Raw genomic sequence first — 23568 nt, 5'->3', positions numbered from 1 at the left:
TATTAAATAGTAATTTTCTTACGTACGTAATTAACTAATTATGTACGAGTAAGTCTCCCCAGTCTTGTTGAGTGAGTAAGAAAGAAAGTAAAATTAAATGAGTTGCAGGTCACTAACTTAGTGAACTCTTCTAAAGTTATCAGTAAGTTTATTGTCTAAGTGACTCTCTTAATTATATAAATATAACTTGTTTTAAAACGGTATTGAAAATATCGACTATAACTAACTGTCAATATGCATTCGATTTTAGTCGTGTGTTTGTTGATTGGAAAAGTTGGAATCGTCACGTTTCAATTCTATTTTCGTTATTATGAAAAGAAAAAAATAACATTTTTGTTTATTTATATTTCTCCGTGACACAGTTGGGGACAGCTTGCTTGCTTGAATCATGGATATACTGGATTAAATCACCTTTTCGATATTCCGAAATTAATTAAAAGTATCGAATATCTGAGGCCAGTCGTGGCGCAGGAACACAAAGTGTGACTGTAAATGCGACCGTTTGTGGGTTCAATTCCCATTTTCAGGAAATGAAATATTTATTTAAATTTATATTTCCATTTCTTCGCTCTAGTGTCGACGGCAAGAAAATGAGGGCTTAACACTGCTGGTTGCGGGATACACTGTAATAGAAATGTCCACAGCATACATACATACAGATACATACAAGAACTCTTATTATTATTAGAAAGAAAAGAAATAACCAACACCACAAGCTGTCAACAACAGATTATTTATAGACTAAATTTATTTCAATCATTTCTGTAACCGATAAAGCATTCTTGTTATATCCAGATCCGTAATGTTACGTCAGCAACGTCCATAGTTTTTAATGTCTATTTTTTAAATTGCTTTTATTAATTATACATTTACCTGAGGTTTAATTAATTTCAAAATTATTCAGCATTTTCTTTGGAACACCCAAATAAAAATACAAAGATTCCATACTAGGGTTAGAAGCGGTAAGTCTTTTTTCTCGTTTTGTTGATAGTGTACTCATCATTAGCTGAGGACATATTCCGGGGCACATTGGTAACATCGGTATACAAGGTATGCTGTTGCAACAACAATTGTTGTTATTGTTGTTGTTGTGGTTGTTGTTGTTGTTGTTGTTGTTGTTGGGAACACTGGGACGTAGTGGAGGTCTTGTTGCTGTGGTAGTGGAGGCGGTAGTTGTTGTAAATGATCTTTCCTCTATCTCATCACTGCCACGTGTTGAATAATATGACAACGGTTCGCGGCAATGGTCTATCGGTGGCATGCAGTTTCCTGAAAGTGATAATATTGTTTTGTTTTTATATTATTATATTAAAAAAAGGGGTTCACGCTTTTTTATCGCTCAGCAAAATAAGCAGAACCTATATGAAGAGATGAAATTTCGCTTAGTTTCAGTGAAGCAGTAAGATATTTTAGGCTGTATTATTTGTCGCCCGCTTGAACTGCACGATTAATTAAAAATATTTTCTCAAATGTCATGTAAGCAACTTGTATACTACTTCCCAAGTTTCCTTCTACTACACTTATTCTTAACTTCAAACATTTGTTGTTTTCAATTATTACTTGCTACCGAAGCGAAATACTTTAATTAACAGTGTTTATTAAAATATATTGCCATTAATTACCTAGTAGTCACTCTGTCATGTAATTGGTTCGACTTTGTCGTAGAAAAAAATTGTACGCAAAAACAATTAAGTAAGTTAATAATTGTTAGTAGTCAAGGTTTTGACGGTGCTGTAGTTTTTCACCATAATTATGAACAAAGATAGAAATATGATCTTTTTTTAAGATATCTTTTATTATCTATCGATCACTTTTATTGATATTTTTGTATTATTCCACAGAGTATAAAAAATATCGATTCATTCGTTAAATTTAAAGCTATTTATCTAAATTATTTTATGTTTATCATATAAAATTGTTTACCTGGCATAAATGGATACTGTTTCCTAATATGCGCGTCAAAGCCAATATCAGTTCGTGCTCGTCGATTGTCCTCAGGATTGAAAGATACTTCAGTTCGCCCACGTCGACTGTCTCCATCATTCCTCAGCCACTCCTCTCGCCTCTCCATGCATTCTTCGCACATAGAACAATATACTTCTAGTAGTTCAGGTGGATCGTTTCTCTCATCACAGTGGCCGCAGGCAGTACGGCAGTCCACTACGGCTGATGTTGGTATAAGATGGGTAGTTGTTAGTAGTAGTAGGTACAACATTCTGAAAGGAAATTTAGTTTTTTTAGCTTCATGCTGTTTTTAACACACACGGTAGGCAGAGGGAACCTGGGAACCTATTGTTAAGACACTCCATTCCCATTAGGCCACTGCTGTTTACCATTTTTTGCCGAATTCTTGAGGCATTGCTTGTTGAATGGCGGAATTCAACGCCGTAATTAAATTTGGTTATTGATAGATTTTTGGTTGGTTAGCAGTTAGATGTGCCGCTTTGTAAAATATTTTAAATAATCGTGAAATCTAACGAAATTATTATATTGTCACATATATTGTCCATTCCGTGGCCAGTAATTTGTAGTATGCTATTACTGTTACAGTAATTTACTTTGACAAATCGACTTTTCATGTTGAAGCTACTAGGTTTATGTTGTTTGAATGAAAGTTGTAATTTTCTCGATCGCTATATGTCCGAGCATCGATCGATCATTAGTGCTTGTGTTGACCGTCACCAGCTTTTTAATACTATTTATATGTATATTTTTAACATTTTTAAAATGTTAAAGATTTTTTTATACTTTTCTAAGAAAATACTACATGAAATTACTACATGTTAGTTTTAATTGACGTCACTACACCCCGCATATAGCAGGGTAGGTAGAAGGAACCTTGTGTTAAAACACTCCGTTCCACACGCACTGCACAATTTTCGAGACATCACGTGTTGCAGCAGCAGGTCTCAACGCCCCGCTTTGTCTTGCTACCTGGCAGAGGGACTGACAATAAGTCATTTTTTGGAGTGGGAATCGAACTCACAACCGTCGCGTTGTAATATATACTAATGTACTGTATCTATTTCATTAAATAAATACTACGCTTATAAAAACGAACCAATTTATGACATACCTGACCTCCATTTGATATGTGAATGCTAAAACTGAAAAATTAATTGATTGATTTCTAAATATCTCATATTTGTACACTTAAAAATTCTGTCTTTTTTTATATAATTTATAATTTTATATCAGAAATCGAATAAATGGTATGTATGCTTAACGTGGAATTTTGTTTCAAAGAAAACGATAAAATATAACTATTTCGCTTGAAAAATAATTTAGAACGTTTTATTTGAGTTTGTTTTATTGTTTTCTTATATTTTATTGTGTTTTTATTGTACATATAATATATATAAAATTTTGCCTTTACCGAGTAACGGGTAGAAAGAAAGTTGAAATTTGGCATTCAGTAAGGCTAGCGAGTGTAGGGGATAGAGGATAGAATTTATATATAGAGATGTATGTGAAAGATCGTATTACATCGTAATAATTTCCGATAGAGTTAAATCACTCTGTCTTTATATTCTATATTTTTTTTATAAATCAACATTTGGTGTTTCCAAATGTTGATTTATAAAAAAAATTTGAATTGTCAAAAGTACATGCTACCATCGGCTCTATATTTTAAATATAATCATTCCGTCGATCGGGAATTGAATCCACAACCAAGTCAGGTACAGTCAGGCTGGGTCAATGATATCTTCTATTATGATTTTACTTGAAAGCGTTATTAAAACAAAGAATGAAAAACTGTAGTAAGTAGAACTAAATAATTTTATATTTACGACGATAACAAATTGGCTTTTTGTGATATATTTTTATACTAGTTGTAAGATTTAAGCAAACATAAATCCTGACATTTAATTAAAGACATTTTATTATGAAAATATTTTACCTGTTGCCGTCATTTATAAATGAAATACTTCAAAGGAACAAATTCGCTTTGTAGCTTAGTGGTTAATCTAGTTTTCTTTCGTAAATGATAGGAAGTTCGATATAAGCTAGTAAAATCATACTGTAAAATTGGAAAGTCAATTCAGATATTTAAGTCTTTTCAGATTTTACTGTAAATTTTCTTTTATGATTTTTTTGCATATCTTAGTGATATTGTTACTTCTTGATTTTTTTAAAATTTGTTTGACTACATCAGAAAAGCATTGTTTTTTCTAAATATAATATTTTTTGAGTATCATGCCTAAAGCAGTGTAAGCAGATGGTGATGAGACACGCAATGTGTCGAAATAACAGTGGCGGAATTTAACGCCACGATTTGTCTTGTACCACGAAATGAAAATAATTAATAATTCCAAGCGGGAATCGAAACCAGAACCATCGCGATCACAGTCATCACGGAGGCCTCTGTATAATTGTCCAATTTATATTGAAATCGTATACAATCAGTGCGTGTACAGTCAAATACCCTCACACACAGTATTTACCTTATTTCAAATAAATATCGATTCCAACAAGCCAAATCGAGTTTCGTATTTCCTTTTGTGAAAATACAATTTTGTGAGTCCCTCCAGCCAGCACCGGGAGACTGTCCTCGTTTATAAATATATAGTGGCGGATACCCATTGCCGTCGCTGTATGGAAATTACCTGTATACCTACCTCGAAAACAAAATTGACAACTTTAGTTTTGAAAGTAAACACCGAAGACTTTTGGGATGTATTTTGTAGAATTCAACCCAAGTGACTTTTATTACGAAGACAAATTCAAAATATAAATATAAATACCGTTTTGTTTTACCGTTAAACAAATAATAAAAACCTAAAATTTAATTACCTCACTGATCTAAAATAATTATATTACAAATTTTAGAGTTAAAATGTGTTTTTAAAAAGAAACACAGTGGCTCTTTTCAGTATCTAAAACAGATAGACAGACTGCGCCACGACGCCCTCAAGGATAATAAGATAAGAATAACCTATAATATACAAATATATATATGACGGCGCGTTGCTATGTATTAGTTTTAATTATAATTTCGTAATTATTACATTTCGATTTTAATTGATTTACGTAATGGATTACATTAGAAGAATATTTAAAATGGAGCGGGTAACCCCGAATAGGGTAGTAGGTGTAGCCACGAGTTATAGCAGATGTCATTGGTTGACAGCTATGGCGTGAGATGTTCACCAATTAACCTATTGGCTCCTAATCTATCGTAATTTTGTTAATCTTATGAGATTTATTGTAAAACTGTTATGTAAACGAGTAATAAGATAATGCAGAATATAAGCGTGACTTTTATTTAAACATCTCTGTTGCTACAACGCCCACAAATGAATAGAAACAGCCAAGACCGCTTTGAGGCCCCTTCTGATGCTTCTACATCAGAAGTGGGATTACCAGCAACGAATAAGGAAGAAAATACAGAACAGAGTGTTAAAATATGACAAGATGTGAAAATTGTAAAAAAATGTGAACGTTGAAAATTTATTTTTGACATGCAGAAACAAAATTTTACGGGAGCCATTAGTATCTGACATTTAAAAAATAACGTTACCAGAGTTTAATTCTGATGCTGCAGACCACGACGTTCGCATTTGGTGTGACATATGTTTACAAGAAAAACTTATTTATGGCAGTGATTTGATAATTACAATGAGCAAGGCACAAAAAGAGTTAAGATAGAATTTGACAACTCCGAGATTGTGAGAGCAAAATCATATAATAAGAAATTTTGGAAAGTATTCAAAAATAAGTTAAGTATTCGTGACAATAAGAATATCGTTTCTGATTTAATACGGAACTCAAGTTCCCCGCAGGTCAACTGAAACCTAGTTAATGAATATTTCGTTAGCATTGGTGGAAATCTTGTGAGAAGATAAAAAAAATAGGTCTCCTAATATCAGTGGAAAACCACAAATAGATAACATCAGATTGTCGTCCGTTTTACATCAAGTAAAAATGACTGATGAAATTGAAGTTGTAAGAATTATAAATTCGTTAAAATCTAACTGTGATTTTGGTGTAAGGGGTAACGAAAACAAACTATTCGAAAGCTATCTCACGGATAGAATTCAATGCACTAAAATAAAAGAATATACCAGCATAAACCTTCCTATCAAATATGGCATTCCACAGGGAAGTATATTGGGACCAACACTATTTTAATATTGAACTTACCTATAAACTTTGAAAAAATTGTGTCTTTTACTGATGACAACGTTTTCCCGGTAAAGGGAGAAACCTGGGAACAAGCCTTTTATAATGCTCAGGCACTCAAGGGATCGGCGTCATCTTGGCTTGCGCAATCTAGTTTTGTCCCGGAATTAAAAGGCCACAATTAAAAGATCTGTTCTTAGCTAGATTTGATACTGTTGAGACTCCAGCTGCAATTTATGGCGATTACTCAATGGTGGTCCAAGAGCAGACGAGTGTTTATCTGCGTATGCCGGGCGCTGCTTATTACACTGTTTTAGAATATTTAGAGGATAAACATGTATGGAAATAATGTCTATTAGATGTCATGCAGGATAGCTGCCAGCTAATGTAATAAATAAATTATACCATTGACTTTGAAAGGAGCAACTGTTAAGTTTCTTGTCGGCTCTTTTCAGCAGAACTGCCTTCCGAACTGGTTATAGCTTTTTGTTAATATGTCTACGTGACGATTCAATAGAGCTTATAATAGTCTATTTGAATAAAGAGTATTTTGAATTTGAATATAGAAAAAGAGGACATCCGATTAGTGAGAAGACTACTCCGACTATGGAAGTGAAAAAGCCACTAATAGAATCATCACAGCGATGCTATAACTGTGACAAGCAGGGTCACGTACTCAGTGATTGTTGTGGCAATAGTGGTTGTAATAGCAATTTCTTATTTACGTTGTGAGTTTTCAGATACTACCTCATCTCTACAGTCTAAGGAAGTTGGTGTGCATATGAAGGTGATTACTCCAACTTGCTCCACGTGTGGTGAATGCGGCCACATCGCAATGTGCTGCTCCATTATGGATACCAAGGCAAGCGATGAACGGGTTGAACGATGGGTGAATGTTTGCTCCATTCAACTAGCTATGGATCAGTTCTTAGATGAATCTGGTGAGAAGTTTTCATTTTGTTTTGGTTCTGTTGCCGAATGCTCTTTAATAAAGTCAGCTCTGTCGAGATAAATAATAATAAGTTATGGCAAGATGCACTACCTGACAATCAGCTAGCCATTAGCGCAGCTATTATGAGTAGGATAACCAGAGCGAGTCCTTTAGAATTGTTAGTAGTAAAGGTTTCTATGCCTCTAAACTTAATGTAATTAACCACGGATGAATTTGATTTGAATCTTATTATCGAGCAATCGACACGAGCAAAAGAAGCTAATGCTTCTTCTGAGAAGGTTTAGTTTGATAAACGTAAAGCAAAGATAAAGAATTAAGTAGGAGATTATGTGCTGTAACCAAACCAAGCTCGACCCAAAATTTTAAAAACTTTTAAAAGAGCCCGTAAGCCCGTAGTAATTGGCTTTCAATTCTAGTAGCACGTAGTAGTGCCGGAGATTGCAAGCAACTAAATAAAGTCAGAATGTGCCGATGACGGCCATGTTAAATAGTTACATACCCTTTTACCCTGTAGTAGCCTGTGTGGCTAAGACAAACAAACAAAGCTAAAACAAACAAAACAAACACAAAAAAAAAAAAACCAAAAAAAAAGAACAACTAGCCTTTGTGGCAACGACTAGCCCTTGTGGCAACGACTAGACTTTGGGGCAAAGACTAGCCTTTGTGGCAACGACTAGCCCTTGTGGCAACGACTAGCCTGTGTGGTGACGAGTGGCCTGTGTGGCGACGAGTAGCCTGTGTGGCGACGAGTGGCCTGTGTGGCCACGAGTGGCCTGTGTGGCAACGAGTAGCCTGTGTGGCGACGAGTAGCCTGTGTGGCAGCAGCTGGCCTGTGTGGCAGCAGCTGGCCTGTGTGGCAGCAGCTGGCCTGTGTGGCAGCAGCTGGCCTGTGTGGCAGCAGCTGGCCTGTGTGGCAGCAGCTGGCCTGTGTGGCAGCAGCTGGCCTGTGTGGCAGCAGCTAGCCTGTGTGGCAATGACTAGCCTGTGTGGCAAGTACTAGCCTGTGTGGCAATGGCTGGCCTGTGTGGCAAAAAGTAGCCTGTGTGGCAATGACTGGCCTGTGTGGCAATTACTAACTGTTGTGGCAATGACTTGTCTGTGTGACTGTTAGCCTATGTGGTATTGACTAACGGATGTGACATTTGTAAGATTGTTATGTTTGCCTTATACGAAACATTTCGTAGTATTTGTAACACACTTATAAAATTGTAATCACTATGAGTTCACTGTTACATCCACTAAGGGGTAATATTGTGTGGTCAGGAAGACCGAACGGGACGTATTGCAAAGCACTATGTTTATTGTTTACAGATTGAACCTATGCACACGAGGGCGTGTGACGATGCAGGACGGCCGTGACGGCGCGTTGCTATGTATTAGTTTTAATTATAATTTCGTAATTATTACATTTCGATTTTAATTGATTTACGTAATGGATTACATTAGAAGAATATTTAAAATGGAGCGGGTAACCCCGAATAGGGTAGTAGGTGTAGCCACGAGTTATAGCAGATGTCATTGGTTGACAGCTATGGCGTGAGATGTTCACCAATTAACCTATTGGCTCCTAATCTATCGTAATTTTGTTAATCTTATGAGATTTATTGTAAAACTGTTATGTAAACGAGTAATAAGATAATGCAGAATATAAGCGTGACTTTTATTTAAACATCTCTGTTGCTACAACGCCCACAAATGAATAGAAACAGCCAAGACCGCTTTGAGGCCCTTTCTGATGCTTCTACATATATATATATATATATATATATATATATATATATGTATATATATGCAAGATTAAAAAGTAAATAAGTTATAATATATTTATATACATGCATTTACTCAACATAACGTATAGCTAACCTTGGATATTGCGCAACTAGAAATTATTTTATTTATGACAGAATTTAATCGATATTAGACATAATACGAATATTTACTAGAAAGGTAGTTTTGAATTTTTTTCATAATATTTATTCATATCATGCAAGGGACAAAGATCATATGTCCTATCAATTTATCACTTCTTCCTCTGCTCTCTGCTTAAAGAGAAATAGTGCTTGTTGGTATCTATCTATATGAATAGGTTTTATTAGCTCATTGTTTGTCCTTAGCCTTCTCTAGTCCTTTAGTCCTTCTCTTCTGGCCAAAAGCTACGGTTTGTACATGCCTCTTCATACATGCAAACAAAAACAATTTTATATTATAGTTGTACAAAAAACCAAAAAACAACCACCTTCTGCACCACGACGTCCTTTTTAAGTGGTACAGTTTATTAAAACGTATAATTTATTATTTACATGATGACAGAAACAGTAACTCAAGTGACAGTTATAATTGTATGTAAATGTCATCATTTATACAAATTATTTGTTTAACAAAATGCTTCTGAAATGGAAATTTCCTTTTCAAATTGATGAATAGGTTTCTGAAAACGTATTCTAGATATGTTTCAGAAGTTTTTAATACAAATAAAAAACGATTTTTTATTTCCTTTTACGTATCTCATGCGTTATACAAGTAATGTAGAGAGAACCTAATGACTTTTTCAATCTTCACGCTGTATCCCGTACTGATCAGGGTTGGCAGCGGTAACATAATGTTAAAACACTCTGTTCCCCACTTTTTAAGACATGGTGGTGAGTTGCGGAGCTATCAGTGAATGAAAGAAAATGAAAGTGAAAAATACTTAATTCCTTTTAGTGGGATCGAACCAGGTTCAGGTTGAGCCGCTGCCATAAGACGGCCTGTAAAGAAATTTAATTTTATTATGAATGTACCTACTGTCTCTAATATCAAAAGATATATATTTAATTTAAAAGCAAAAGGAATTCGTTAATTTGCTCTGTTATTCGTAGAACTCGGTAGAATGATACCGAGATAGAGTGTTAAGTGGGGAGGCGAAGTACAAATATAAGTATCTGATTTTTTTTAATTAATTCACTGACTGACTGGACTGTATAGTACTAAATTTGCATGATAAGATCATGGGTTCGATTCTTACGGGGTTTTATTCCTTTTTTTACCTTCAATTTTCTTTAATGTGAAGTCACAATGTTAGTCTGTCACTCTGCTTTCCAATTTTAAAGACATAGATTGTTGAGTGAGAGAACGTTACTATTTTTTTATTCCTACCAGGGAACCTAGTGTTAAGATACTCCGTTGTCATTAAGGCAGTTCCGTTCCGCACTGTCTGTCGAATTCAGAAAGTATTATTTGTTGAGAGGCGAAACTCAACGCTACGCTTTGCCCCGTTACTAGACTGTGAAAAATATGATGAAATATTTCATTTCCTTGAGTGGGAATCCAACCCACAACCTATCGTGTTTACAGTCCTACGCTTGTGCCACTGGCTGCAAAGCTATATTCAAATGTATGAACAAAAGAAATGTATTACTTAAAAGTATCAATGAGAATGTAAAAAAAAAGGTATAATAGGTTATATTAAAACAAATATATAATTTAAAATATTCGATCAATTTGTAATGTTTACGAGCTCGCTAGCGTCGAAGCTGGTGTAGGTACCGTACCTGCAGTAGGATATAAAGATGTGGCGATAGATAACACCACATTCGACCTGACCCGTGACCTTTTGTTGCAGTGATTAATTTTTATGTGCGATGTATTCAGTGGCCGCCGGTTACATTGTATTTAATAGTATGTAGTTATAAGAAAATGTATAAATATGGATATAAATCTATATAATATACATGTTAATTAGTGTTGTGTGACTCTTTTTATTTTTATTAACCCGTTTAAGTGTTTTTAAATATTGTTGGAAAAGAATTTCATCATAAATAAAATATTGTTTATTAATTAATTCTTAATGAATAAACTAAATTCTCTTTCTATGCCAATTATGCAGAACTTAACGCTGCACTATACCTGTGTCTTATACAATTTGATATTTGTCTGATCTTTATGTGAGATTCGCCTATTATAACATCATTTGTTACAGTGATGTTAAAAGAATAATACCATATTTATTTATATTAATAGTACAATTTTGTTTCTTTCCAGGTATAAAATGTCCAGTGTGCAGCAAGTTCGTGTTGCCCGACGACATCGAGTGTCACCTCGTGATGTGTCTCACGAGACCACGCCTCTCCTATAATGGTGGGTACTTCCTGTAATTGTTATTATACCTACTTACTATTTATTTTCATTTAGTGGCTGTCGTGGCATTTAAACACGTGTATTGTGTGTTCGATTCCCACTCCGGGGTAATGAATAATTTTCATTTTCGAATCAAATTCCCGTACTCTAAAACACAATGTCTTGAAAATTGGACGAAAAATGGGGATTGCAGTGTCTTAATATTTTCTAATCTAGTACTGGATGCAATGTGAATCGAAAAATATATTTTTTTAAAAAAGTAAAAAATATTTCTATGTAGAAAATAGTGAGTTACTTGTAGGTTCAGATTTAGGCCAAGGATGGAGAAGGAAATTTACAATATTACTAAAATTACTATAGAATCCAAGGATAGGTCTTCAAGGTCAGTTTTTAATAAAATTAGAAACGTGACGCTGTTACTTTGCATTTAGAATGTACCCGACCGACTCGCTCACTCGGGTGATCAGTTATTTGTATTACTAGATTTTACCTGCGACTTCGCCCGTGTGGTAAGATGGAAATATATGATCCATCTATCTATTTATCTATCTCGATAAATCAACTATCTAAAACAATATTTTTTTCAAATCGATTAAGTAATTCCTGAGATTAGTGCGCTTTAACCAAACAAGCTTTGTAACATTAATTTTCTATCTATTAATTTATTAAGTATGTAAATTGTAGTAAAATAAAATATTTCGATTTTACAGAGGACGTGCTGAGCGACTCCAAGGGCGAGTGTGTGATCTGCCTCGAGGAGCTCTCGGCTGGAGACACCATCGCGCGCCTGCCCTGCCTTTGCATCTATCATAAAGGGTAAATAAACGAATATTGCTTATGCAAAATAAAGAATTATTAAAATATTCTTATTGTCCATCCACATACATGTGTGGAATGTTTCCAGATTATGCGTAACAAAGTGCCTTAACGCTCTGTGTGGGAAATATTTATTATGTCTTCAAAATACATTTTTTTAAAATATTATACATGGTTTAAATAATTGTCCCTTTCTCTGCTCTGATTTGTCGGAAAACGGGTAGTCTTATTTCATATATTCCTTTCAATATTAAGAAATCTAACTTTGTCATACACCATACTACCAACACCATATTACTACAATGAAATATGTTTTTAAATACTATTTGCGTAATAAATAATTTATATTTAAATACTATGAATAATATCTATTTTGATTGAAATTATGAATTTATATCTATTTTCAGATGTATAGACCAATGGTTTGAAGTGAACAGATCGTGCCCCGAACATCCCGGCGACTAGTGGCCAAGCCTTCAAGAACCTTTGCCTGGCCTGGCTAGTGTGGCAGAGTGGCCTGACGCGCCGTGGCCTGGCGCCACGAGGCCATGGCTTGGCCTGGCCTGGCATGGTCTGGGCTGGCCTGGTCTGGCCCGCCATGCCTATAACGTGCCATTGTGCGTGTGATAGTTTTATACAATGAACAAATCCGGCCTCAGGCCTTGTAAATATAAACTTATGCTAGTGAGATGTTTTACCAATTAATGATTAAAAAAAAACAAAGACAATTATAGTAAATGCTAATGGGAATTTTTCGGTGGAGTATTATTATTCATGAAAATTTTACATTGTTATCGTTTCGTTCAGCGTTTCGAGGTTTGTTTTGTATTATATAACGTGGCGGGCGATTATGAACGATTATGAAATGGTTATGAAATCAATTTATTATTATGAATATTTCAAAATGAATTCTGAACTTATTATGAATTATTTCTTTGCTTCTTTCTAAACTTGGGATCCGTTAGAAAATGTTCCCGGAATCTTTTTTCTTGATCAATTATGGAAATTATGAGTCATTATGGAATGGTTCATAATCGTTCGTACTGTATATTATGTATAGCGTGATTTGTGTTGCAGTGAGAAGCTCTATGACGTACATATCTGTTCCGTAGCTTGTATTATATATAATTTGATCTTTTTCATCTTGATAATAAAGTTGATTTGTTTCTAAATTTTCTAAAATTGTTTTATTTTCTATCCTTGCTTTTTGTTACGTAGAAAAATGAAATATAATTAAAATATACTATGATCTTTAGCAATAAATAAAAGAAATACATATATAAAATGACATTTTATTTGATAGTTTATGAAGTTATCGCATAAACGAGCGATGCCGTGGCCCGCGCTGCATACGGGCGCCGCCCCAACCCATGCCTGCAAATAAGATAATAAATATTTATCAATCTACTTATTATAAAATCGTAACGGATCTGTGCCTCTACATGAAAAATATAAAAGCAAAAATGTTATTGATTGGCATTTAATAATGAAATAAAACAAAAACATTTTTTTTTTTGTTGGTTTCCCTGTGCGTTTTTTCACGCTAATTTTAGAAATGGATAAATCTTTTTAATTGCAGTTTTCACTATTAGGCAAACTACCCTTAACATTTAGTAAAACAATGTATGAAATTATAATAATTAAAAAAAACTGTGATATTGACTATGTATAAGTAATTAATTACAGGTTCAAATCCAGATAGACACAATTCAATCCAAAATAAAAAGTTAAATCTTACCCATCATATACTGTGAAGTTGGAGGGAAATGTCCAAAATGCTGTCCTCCCATCTCCCACGCGCCGCGACCACTGTAAACAAATCAAAAGTCAAGTCCAAATCAGTAAAATTAAAATACTTTATTTTCTTATTAAATAAATTATTTACAAAGATTTATAAACTGTAAATACATATAAGTTGAATATTGTCCTACATGAACCTACCGTCATTTTGAAACTAGCGAAAATAAAATGTTTAAAGATAACCGTATAGTAAACTTTAGTTTAAAATATATTTTAGAATTACAAATATTATAATATAAATAAAAACATATATGTGTATACTCACAGATGTCGGTAGTGTGCGTGTTGAGCGCCGAAGCGACCGCGCTCTGCGCCCGCGCCGCGACGACCGCCGCTGATAAAAAAAACCGTATATTAATTTCCATTTGATACGATTCAAAAGTGCTCCGAAAAATTTATTGTTTGTTAATTCATCAGCCATCCAATGAAAAGTAGGTTACGAAACTCACAACACTTTTTATTCAAGTAATGTAAGGTTACAAGCACTTGTTATGGAAACAACTTTTCACTGTTTGTTTTGGTATACTAAATTATTTTACACATTACAAACCCAATATTTTAAATGAAAATAACACACCAGGCGCCAACATACCAACAAGCTTCAACATAAATTCAACAAACCCCAACAAATCACAACAAGCCCCAACATAAACTCAACAAGCCAAAACAAGTCACAACAAGCCCCGACATGTCCCAACATACCGCGGCGTGTAGGGCGCGTGCAGCGCGGTGAAGTCGTCGACGTGCAGCGAAGGCGGGCGCGACGTGTTGGGCGGCCGCGAGCGGAACGCGTCCGCGCCGCCCTCCGCGCGCAGCCGGCTCAGTGCCACTGTGGGGGAGGAAGAGAGAGTGATAGATAACTTGGTATTACTGTTGAAATTTTGTTGGTTTCTTTTTTGCATGAGGCAAAGAACGCTAATAGTCGACGATGTTAGTTGTTGGTGATATTAGTTGTTTTAAGATTTTTCTTATTTTTATTATTTTCTTTCCGAGTGTATATTGTGCTAAAATTCAGAAAAGTGACCTTCAGTGGTACATGCATGTGACTGTAAATGCGACAACTGTAGGATGGATTCTCACTCTGAGGAATTAAAATTAAAATTTCCATTTCTTCGCTCTGGTAAGAAGGCAAGCGTGTCGTGGACTTCCCTCAACACGCAATACTCCCAAAATTTAGCGGAACGTGGAAACGTAAGTATCTTAATGTGAACTTAACATTAGGTTTTTTGGTTCCATTTGCCCTCCCTGCGATGTCTCTAAGTGATGGACACAAAAGCTAAAAAAATACAAAATATCTTACCTGCAGGCCTCTTATCATCACAAGGCAGGGCTTCAGGGCGGGTGTCAAGGCAACCCGCCAGGCGACGCACCGCTGCTGCTAGGGCTTCGCCTCCTCCGGAGACATGGGCGTTTGCCACTTCCATGATATCGCAAGACATCTTAAATTAATATAATTATATGTATTAATATGTTTAATATTAAATAGTTTTATTTTCTTTATGCTTTTATTACTTATGTATGTAATAAATATATGTATTAACAATTTGTTATTATCAAGTAGATAGTAGTGCCCATTCTAAATAGTGTAGAATGTAGATAATTCGACATAATTAAAAAGTATACGCCATCTTAGGAAAAAGTGTTTATTTTTAAATACCATATTATAATAAAAGTAGCGAAAATATGTTGTATTTCTTGACTGTATTTCTTTGTGTAATTTGCTTTAATAAAGATAAAAGATATAAATATTTCATATATACCACTTAAAGTACATTATTATTCCTTTTTTATGCAAAAAACACGAGAACAAAAACTTCTTTCATATTTACTAAGTTTAACATAGCCGTAAAGTTGTAGTTTTGTACTTACTATCACATCAAAACCATCCAAAAACAAAAAAAGTCTTCTAAATATTAAAAAAATCGAAATAAGTAAAAAAATCTCACCAATTCCGTATCATTGACATCATCCCCGCTTGCAGAAGGCACATTCAACCAGTAACCAGTGGTCAATCTCTCATCACTCGAATCCCCTATCACATAAATATGTCGGGCTGCAAACTGTGCCACAAGTGGTTCGGGAGACGGTAAGAGCTGGTCTGTGACATCCAACTCCTCAATAACCTTGAGTTTTTGAAGGTTACTTATGAGGAAATTAGCATGGGATAGTGCTACTTCGTCGGCGTTACGGTCCTGCAAAATTTTAGGGATAGGCTAAGTTATTGGTGTAAAAATATTTCACTTTAAAAAAAAAAACAAATGTTTTATTACGTTTAAATAATAATAATTCCGCGAGGGGAAATCGAATTTACAACGCTAAAAACTGCCTCAATTTTTTTATAATTATTATTGTTATGTAAATTGCAATCTTCAGAAAGAAATAATTATAACTTACTTTAAGGACTTTCTCTAATGTCATTACTGGGTGATCTTCTTCATTTAGTGAATATCCAACCATGTCTGCCATTTCACTCAAAGTTAAACTACTTTTCCTTCCTACAGGTCCTTCGCCGTCCTCTGCCTTCAAAATCTTAATCAAATCCACGTACAAATTCAAACATTCCGTCCTATCTTCCCCCGACCCTTCCAAAGCCCATTTGAAATATTTTCCAAGAACCTCTTTCTTCCTTGTCACAAATTTCCTGAATTGCAGAAATCCGAATTCATGCTCAGTTAGAACGAAATACGCTCGTAATACTGACGATGCTACCGAACACGTTTTAATCGTAGACTCTAAACAACAAGCCGTTGCATCTAAGAAGGCAGCCAAAGCATCCTTATTTGGCAATGAATTAGCCATGACAGTATCTGTGGAGCCATTCAAAGGTGTCAATGTAACTTCAACATCACAAAACGCGGCTAAAATGTGAGCTGCGTATTCCTGAGCCGCTAGATGGTCGTTCGACGAGCTAGATACACTCAGTATGTTGCATAGTGCTGTCTGTATATCATTAGATTTAGGTGTGCCGCTACTCATTGTGTACAATACTGCACATTTTACAGGCGCGTGGGATACTAAACAGGCTAAAAAGCCTAAAACTCTTGCTACGCTTGTATTAGCTGGTTCACCATCTTTCATTTCCCTCATAACGGCCCCCACAGCCGCTTTCGCGACCGTTGCTGCTGTATTTGGAGCTAAATCAGCTATTTGAACGCAAACGCGACGTAGCATATGCACCACGGGACGATAAGTCGACATGCATATAATTTGGATCATATCAGTCAAGTCATTTGACAAGGCGTGTAAATGAGCAGACCACATTCGTCTTTCATTCGCTGCGTCGGCCAGTTCACGATCGGTTGGTGCTGTTTTAGTCTGCATTGGCAAAGGTAACGGTAATAATTCAGAGAAGATCAGCAATCCGGGAACAAAAGTGTATGGAGCTGTCATAATGTAAGAAATTACTTCGGAACAAAGAGAAGTCCACGGTCCACGGCGAATGGAGTCGCCATCGTTAGCATCATCGGCGATAGGTTGGGCGTATGCTAATAATGCTCGAACTGAAGCTTCTGCTGCTTTTGCTGCAGTTCTATACCCAATACATCCAACTGGAAATGTTTTTGCAATGCCGTAAGTCTTCAAAATAATAGGGGCAGCAGTCAAATCGCGGAATCTTGGACCTCGACAGCGCACTACTCGTGCTAACATTTCATCCAACAATCTTAAGCAAGGCAGCAGCATTTGAGCTAGTTGTAGTCCTCTGACAGATGCAAAGAACGAAGTATGCATGCTCGGTTGGTCAAAATGTGTAGCCAATCTGTCTAAAATGCCAGAAATATGAGCAACACCGTCTAAAGAAAACAATTGTAACAAATTATATTTGTATTTCAATTCTACATATTCTTCAATGGGCGTCTCACACACTATCGACACATTTTGCTCATAATCCGATATGCAGAAATGACGCAGGATTCTTAAACATGTCATCAGTTCTCCAGGCAAATCTGCCGAATGCTCGAGGCTTCCTTTTAATATTTCCACACATTCTACTAGATCTTCCCCTGATAACACATTTGGTTTCTCAACTGGCTTCAAATACGGTATTACTTCTTGCAACACACTGGACACACTGGGTTCAAATCGATCATGATCTTTAGAAACGTTTATTAATCTTTGCCCATATTTCTTCAAAAACGGTACATTTGCGGCGTGTCGGACAGCTGACACGATTAATTCGATAGCATAACCTTTAGCGGGAGATTTTTGCTTGGATGGCGAATCATTCTTACTTTTGCTTTTCAAATCATTTTCAAACACCTCCATGAGACATTCAGAGTTCTCACCCATAACTATAACATTAGGCACTGCCGTTTTTCCAACACTTCCAAAACTAAGGCAATATAAACACTGCAATCTATCAATGAGTTCATTTTCATCAATTTTTCCAGCTTGTAAATCACTTATTGAATGTAAATAATACAATGCTTTTAATCTATAAGCAAGCTCAAGACCCACGATTTGCAAATCACTGTAATTGCTCAATGTGCTATCGTGAGGATATGGTGTTTCATCAGAATTTTGCTGCCCACACGGTTGTTCTAATACTTTAAACAATAACTCACTCATTTCCATGTTTTTGTATAAATATTTGAGACCATTATATGAATTGACCAATTCAAACACCAAATCATGTATAGGACTGGTTATGACCAAGTTGTTGCTTGTTGTTGGACATGTTAATAGATACAAGCAAACTTCGAACGTTCGGTGAATATCGAAGAATTGCAATAATATTTCGTTAGAACATTCCTTGCTTATTTCGAATTGAGCAGAAACAGGTAAAAATCTTTTCGGCTGTGAGAGATGGAAACACTGTGATCTATACATATGGAGTATTTCTTGGAAAGAATCAACTATAAAATTCACTTCACTTTCCGAAAACTCAGCATCCTCATTCTTTTCCTCGGCTGAATTATTAAACTTTAGCACCAAGTCGTATAATTTTTTCAATACTTCGTATACATTCAATTTCTTTATTAGAGCACTGAGAGAAAACTTTACTCTGCCCAATGGATTTGCTTGCATCATCCGAATTAAGGCTTGGTAACCGTTCATGGGCTTCCTTGCATTATCATTTTCGTTTTTATCAAATTTCGGATAGATTGTATCTTGCATGAAATGGTCTATTGATTCTTTTGAAGAAAGACAAGCGTTAAGAGCTTTTAGTATCATCAAACGGATACTTAGTGCCATGTATTCTTTGGAATACACTTCTATTAACTGCATCGGTATATTTATACCGTTGTTAAGTAAAATTTTCATAACTTGTCCGTTATGTTCGTGTGACATTAGTGTTTCTGCGAGACGAATGCCACACTTCATATGTCGTATTTTGTATGTAGGCTGTTGCTGAGCTAACGCAAATTCGAAGTTTAGTCCAATTCTACAGAAAGTAACGAGTATATTATATATATCCGTAAATTCATCAGATGGTTCTGATCGTCCATACGTTCTAAATATTCTTAGTATAATATCAGTGTTCCTGCATAAATTAGTTAAAGAAACGAAAAGCTGTTCACATTGATGCACCCAATCTTCACGAGACGAGTTATCAATCTCCAAAAATGTATTAGAGAAGAACTTTTGCTCTCTTTTCTTAACATTCGTAGTAATTTCTGCTATTTTGAATAGATCTACACTAGCATTGCATAATTCATCAAACGTTGCATTCGTTATATCTTTAGTATCATCACTTTTGATATCAGCGAGTTTAGTTATTTTGTTAACATGTTTGTATTTAGTCCATTCAGCTTTGAATGGATTGTAATATTTTATAATGTCTTCTACACCACAATATTCATTCACGTCGTATTCCACTTCCATATAAGAATTCGTATCTAAATCATCACAGATATCTTCATCAGACAAAATTGGTTCAAAGGGCTCAGCATCCATCGACTGATCTCCTTCTAGAACCCTATTGGGCGACTCTATAGCTTTTGGTGTAGTGTCCACTATAGGGACAGTCACTAAGCTTGAATGTTGAGTTTCAGAATATGTATTATCAACTTCTTGTGAAGGACTACGTATAGAGCTTTTATGTCTATAACTTTGATGATAGAAATCGATACGCGGTATTTGTTTCCCACTTCTATCATATTCTGGCGCATCTTCTGATCTTACTGAGTTATTGGGGCTTACTTCACCCTCTCTAGGTGACATAGGTCGTCTAGTTTCACTAGGCGGAGTCCTAGGTCTTTTTCTAGGGTCATCGCGACTTGGTGACCGACTGCCATAACTAGAACCACGCACACGACTATACGGAGAATGTCGTTTTCTTTCATAAGGTGTTTGTTTATCATAAGAAGGAGCTCTACGTTCATATGACGAGCTTCTCTTATCGTAAGGAGAAAGTCTCTTTTCGTAAGGTCCTTTATCATATGGAAGTTTGCGTTCGTAGGAAGGCGCGCGTTTATCATAAGGAGATCTAGGTTCATAGGAACCACCACGTGACCTATCATATGACGCATCACGGTGACGTCTATAATCATCTTTCTTATAAGAACCACGATCCCAATCACGATCACGATCGATACTACGAGATCGAGAACGACTTAATCGATATTCCCCCTTCACAACGTAATCTCGTTCACGACTTCTGGATCTTGAGTGTAGACGATCTCGATCTAATCTTTCGAGTTCTCGACTACGATCTCGATGACGAGACGATTCGCGACTCCTGGCCCTATCGAGAGATCTTCTACGACTTCTGTTATCGCGCCTATCTCTGTCTCTTTCTAACTCCATAGATCTTGGACTATGTCTCATTCTATCACCATCTCTTTCACAGCTTATGTCACGTCTATCTTTTTCCCACTCATTATCTTCCATATGGTGGTAAGTCCTTGGATCTCTTGGATCTTTGGGAGCCTCATTGTCATAATAATCCCCTCTATACATTTGATTATCATAATTTTCGGGATAATTCCCAGCTCCATAGTTTTCAGGGTTTGATGGAGCTACATTGGTAGTGTAAGCTGGTATAGGATTTGTTGGTTCTGGGTTCCAATCTGAGGATTGTGGAACATTTGCTGGTAAAGCACTGACTTCTCGGGAGACTGGTCTTTGAATATTTGGTTGAGGGTTGGCAGTAGTGGGAGTGTCTGGCAATACTTGTGATAAATTGCCATACACTGCCAATGTTATGGTTGTGTACCAACCTGAAATGATTAGAGTTATATCTCAATGATTTTATTTCATTATATTATATTATAAAATTTTAGAATAGTGGTTTTTAGATTATGCGCTCCAATGTAACAAGTTTTATAATAAAATATTTTAGGATTTTATGAAATAGTGAATAAAAGTAGATAATTATTGAGGCCGTCGTGGAGAAGCGGCACAAGGCGACTGTAATCCGACGGTTGTGGGTTTGATTCCCACTCGAGGAAGTGAAATATTTATTAATGTTTATATTTCTATTTCTTCACTCTGGTGTTAAGGCAAAGCGCGGCATTGAGTTCTGCCACTCAACACGCAATGCCTCCAGACATCGGCAGAAAGTGGGGAACAGAGTGTCATAACACGAGGTTCCCTCTGCCTACCCTGCTGTGTGCGGGTTACAGTGTGAAACAGAAAAAAAAGTAGATAATATATTTTCAATAATAATTATAAAGTTTTATTACAGGAAAAATCAGTAATTTAAATACAATTAGTAAAATTTTTGATTATCAATGATAATGAATGTTCAAAACTATAAAAAATATATTTTGTACTCTATAGTGTGAGTCGGGCTTGCCCCTTACATATTAGCAAGAATAGATTTCAGAGTTTCGTCCTCACTGTGGGCATAGGCAATTTTACTTTATATTACTATAAATACCACCTATAAATAGTCTAGTGCCTGCTCCAGGATATTTTTTCTATAACAATCACTTCAAACTTACTACAAAATTATCATAAAAAAAGGGACAACTGGTTGTTTTATTAAAATCACTGGTGATGATGAATTTTGTTATTGTTTAACATCACAAATTTTGTAACACTAAGATCTATAATTGAACACAAATGACTAAATAACCAAATACCAACAACAAACAAATAATCAGAACAATATAGCAGTAAAAGTAGCAGAGAGACCAGCAGAGGACAGCACCAGGTTGATGATAAAAGTATTAAGCAAAATTATTTAAAATAGTTCCAAAATAGCAAATTTTAACATAAATATGAAGTATAGTAAAAATAAATATTATTATTACCTCTTAGTACAAGTCCGTCAGTAGGTATCCTAGGTTGTTCAGCATCAGCACCACACTCCATATGAATTTGTCCATTTTGACAATAATCCAAGCTTCCGAGGGCCTCAAAGGTTGAGGCACCAGGTTTACTCAGATCATTCACAAAGAAATCAATGTGAAATTTTGTAGGGTTGGTAGCTCCAAGTCTTACACCTCCAGGAAAGTCACCCTCAACACGAGCACCAAGTGGGATGATTCTTATTTCTCTTACATATACAGATTTTGGAAACTGAACCAAATCGAGATTTAGTTCCTGGAAAATAACTATATGTTAACGAGGAATAAAATATGATTTATGGCTTCTTATAATTAATAATATGTCAAAATTATTCATATTTCTTGTTATAGGCATGGTTTTGTATTCTCATGTATAACTTCTACTTTAGGTTTATATACAAAAAATATTATAATTATAAAAATAAAATATCATACATATATTACTGATTTACCTCACTAGTATCATGTGAAAATGTATCGAAGAAAAGTAGATCTGGTTGTTCGGTAGCCATTTTTGTAACATTTATTTATTTTATATTATAAGTAATCTTTACACATGAGTACTGATTAAAACTTATATTTATTAATACTTAAAATTAAAAGGATATAGGTTTCCGGCAACAATAACGCCGCAAAATTGAATATTGACAAATTTTATAATACAGTGCATTTGACATATTAGTTGCCATTTGCCAAAGCCCAAATGCCAAGAGATACCACAGATATAAAAACTAACAGATTATAAATTAATGAATATAAAAACAAAAGTTCAAAAACACATTTTTACATTAAGCATATTATACTTTAGTATGCTTAATGTAAAGATGTATTTTTATGATTAATGTAATTTTAACTTATTTTAGTTAATGTTACTTAAGTAACATATACCATTGACAGCTGGTAGACTCTACTCTACTCTGTTTTAGTATTTTGTGACCAAGGTGCTATTGCTTTTATATCACTTTATGTGAAGTTTAACTTTAATTTATACCGTTTTTTTTTCGCTGACGTTTGTTTTGGTTGACACACGTGTTAGTGAAAATATATCTTTTTTAGTGTTGAAACTCTTTATTTACTTAGTGGAAACATTATATAATAATGTAAATAGATCCATACTAATAAGGTAATTGGTAATAGTGAGTAGTTGTGCTGTTTTATAGTTTAGATTAGTGTTAGTTAATAGTTAGGTTATTTTATTTTAAGATGGACCCTGATCCTCCGCCTGACCCCCCTGATCCTGGGGGGGGTAATGTAAATTCTACAGCTCAAGTGTTTAATAGAAAGAGGCAAGTTGAGGAAACATCCTCAAGCCAGGATATTATTAAAAAAACTATTATAGACCCATCCACCGCCACTCCTTCCATCCAGAATGTATGGACCCACCCTGCCTTATCCGATGCCCCAAAATCCTATATTAGTACTGATAAAGGTCCCTTTATTGTGTATGTGTCAAGGGAATCTCCTGATCCATCTGCAGGGACCTCTATAAGAGCCATTAAATTTGGTCAATTTCTCCATACTAATAAA

At 35.2% G+C, this 23568-nt stretch overlaps 2 protein-coding genes across 2 annotated transcripts in view; one reads left to right on the top strand and one right to left on the bottom strand.

Annotated features, from left to right (window-relative positions):
* The window catches only part of LOC146537437 (E3 ubiquitin-protein ligase znrf2), a 111647-nt gene extending 98458 nt beyond the window's left edge, over positions 1 to 13189 (top strand). The window contains exons 2-4 of the mRNA XM_085188956.1: positions 11096 to 11191; positions 11902 to 12007; positions 12415 to 13189. Of these exons, the coding sequence (XP_085045082.1) occupies positions 11096 to 11191; positions 11902 to 12007; positions 12415 to 12472 (260 nt within the window). The 3' untranslated portion in view covers positions 12473 to 13189. The remainder of the gene's footprint in view (positions 1 to 11095; positions 11192 to 11901; positions 12008 to 12414) is intronic.
* A 94-nt stretch (positions 13190 to 13283) lies between these two features.
* vir (VIR_N domain-containing protein) lies at positions 13284 to 22734 on the bottom strand. Its single transcript, XM_085188955.1, has 9 exons — positions 22494 to 22734; positions 22006 to 22297; positions 16202 to 20967; positions 15754 to 15999; positions 15108 to 15246; positions 14510 to 14636; positions 14073 to 14141; positions 13746 to 13816; positions 13284 to 13381 (listed from the first exon to the last, which is right to left on the bottom strand). Exons 1-9 carry the CDS (start codon positions 22551 to 22553, stop codon positions 13320 to 13322), a joined length of 5832 nt encoding a protein of 1943 aa, XP_085045081.1. The 5' UTR covers positions 22554 to 22734; the 3' UTR covers positions 13284 to 13319.
* Positions 22735 to 23568: the final 834 nt, after the last annotated feature.

Source organism: Heliconius melpomene, chromosome 7 (assembly GCF_056956725.1).
Source record: "Heliconius melpomene rosina isolate 202511_hmr_F chromosome 7, ASM5695672v1, whole genome shotgun sequence".
Taxonomy (NCBI): domain Eukaryota; kingdom Metazoa; phylum Arthropoda; class Insecta; order Lepidoptera; family Nymphalidae; genus Heliconius; species Heliconius melpomene.
Note: the sequence above shows the minus strand (reverse complement) of the source record. Positions and strands in the feature narration are given on the sequence as shown.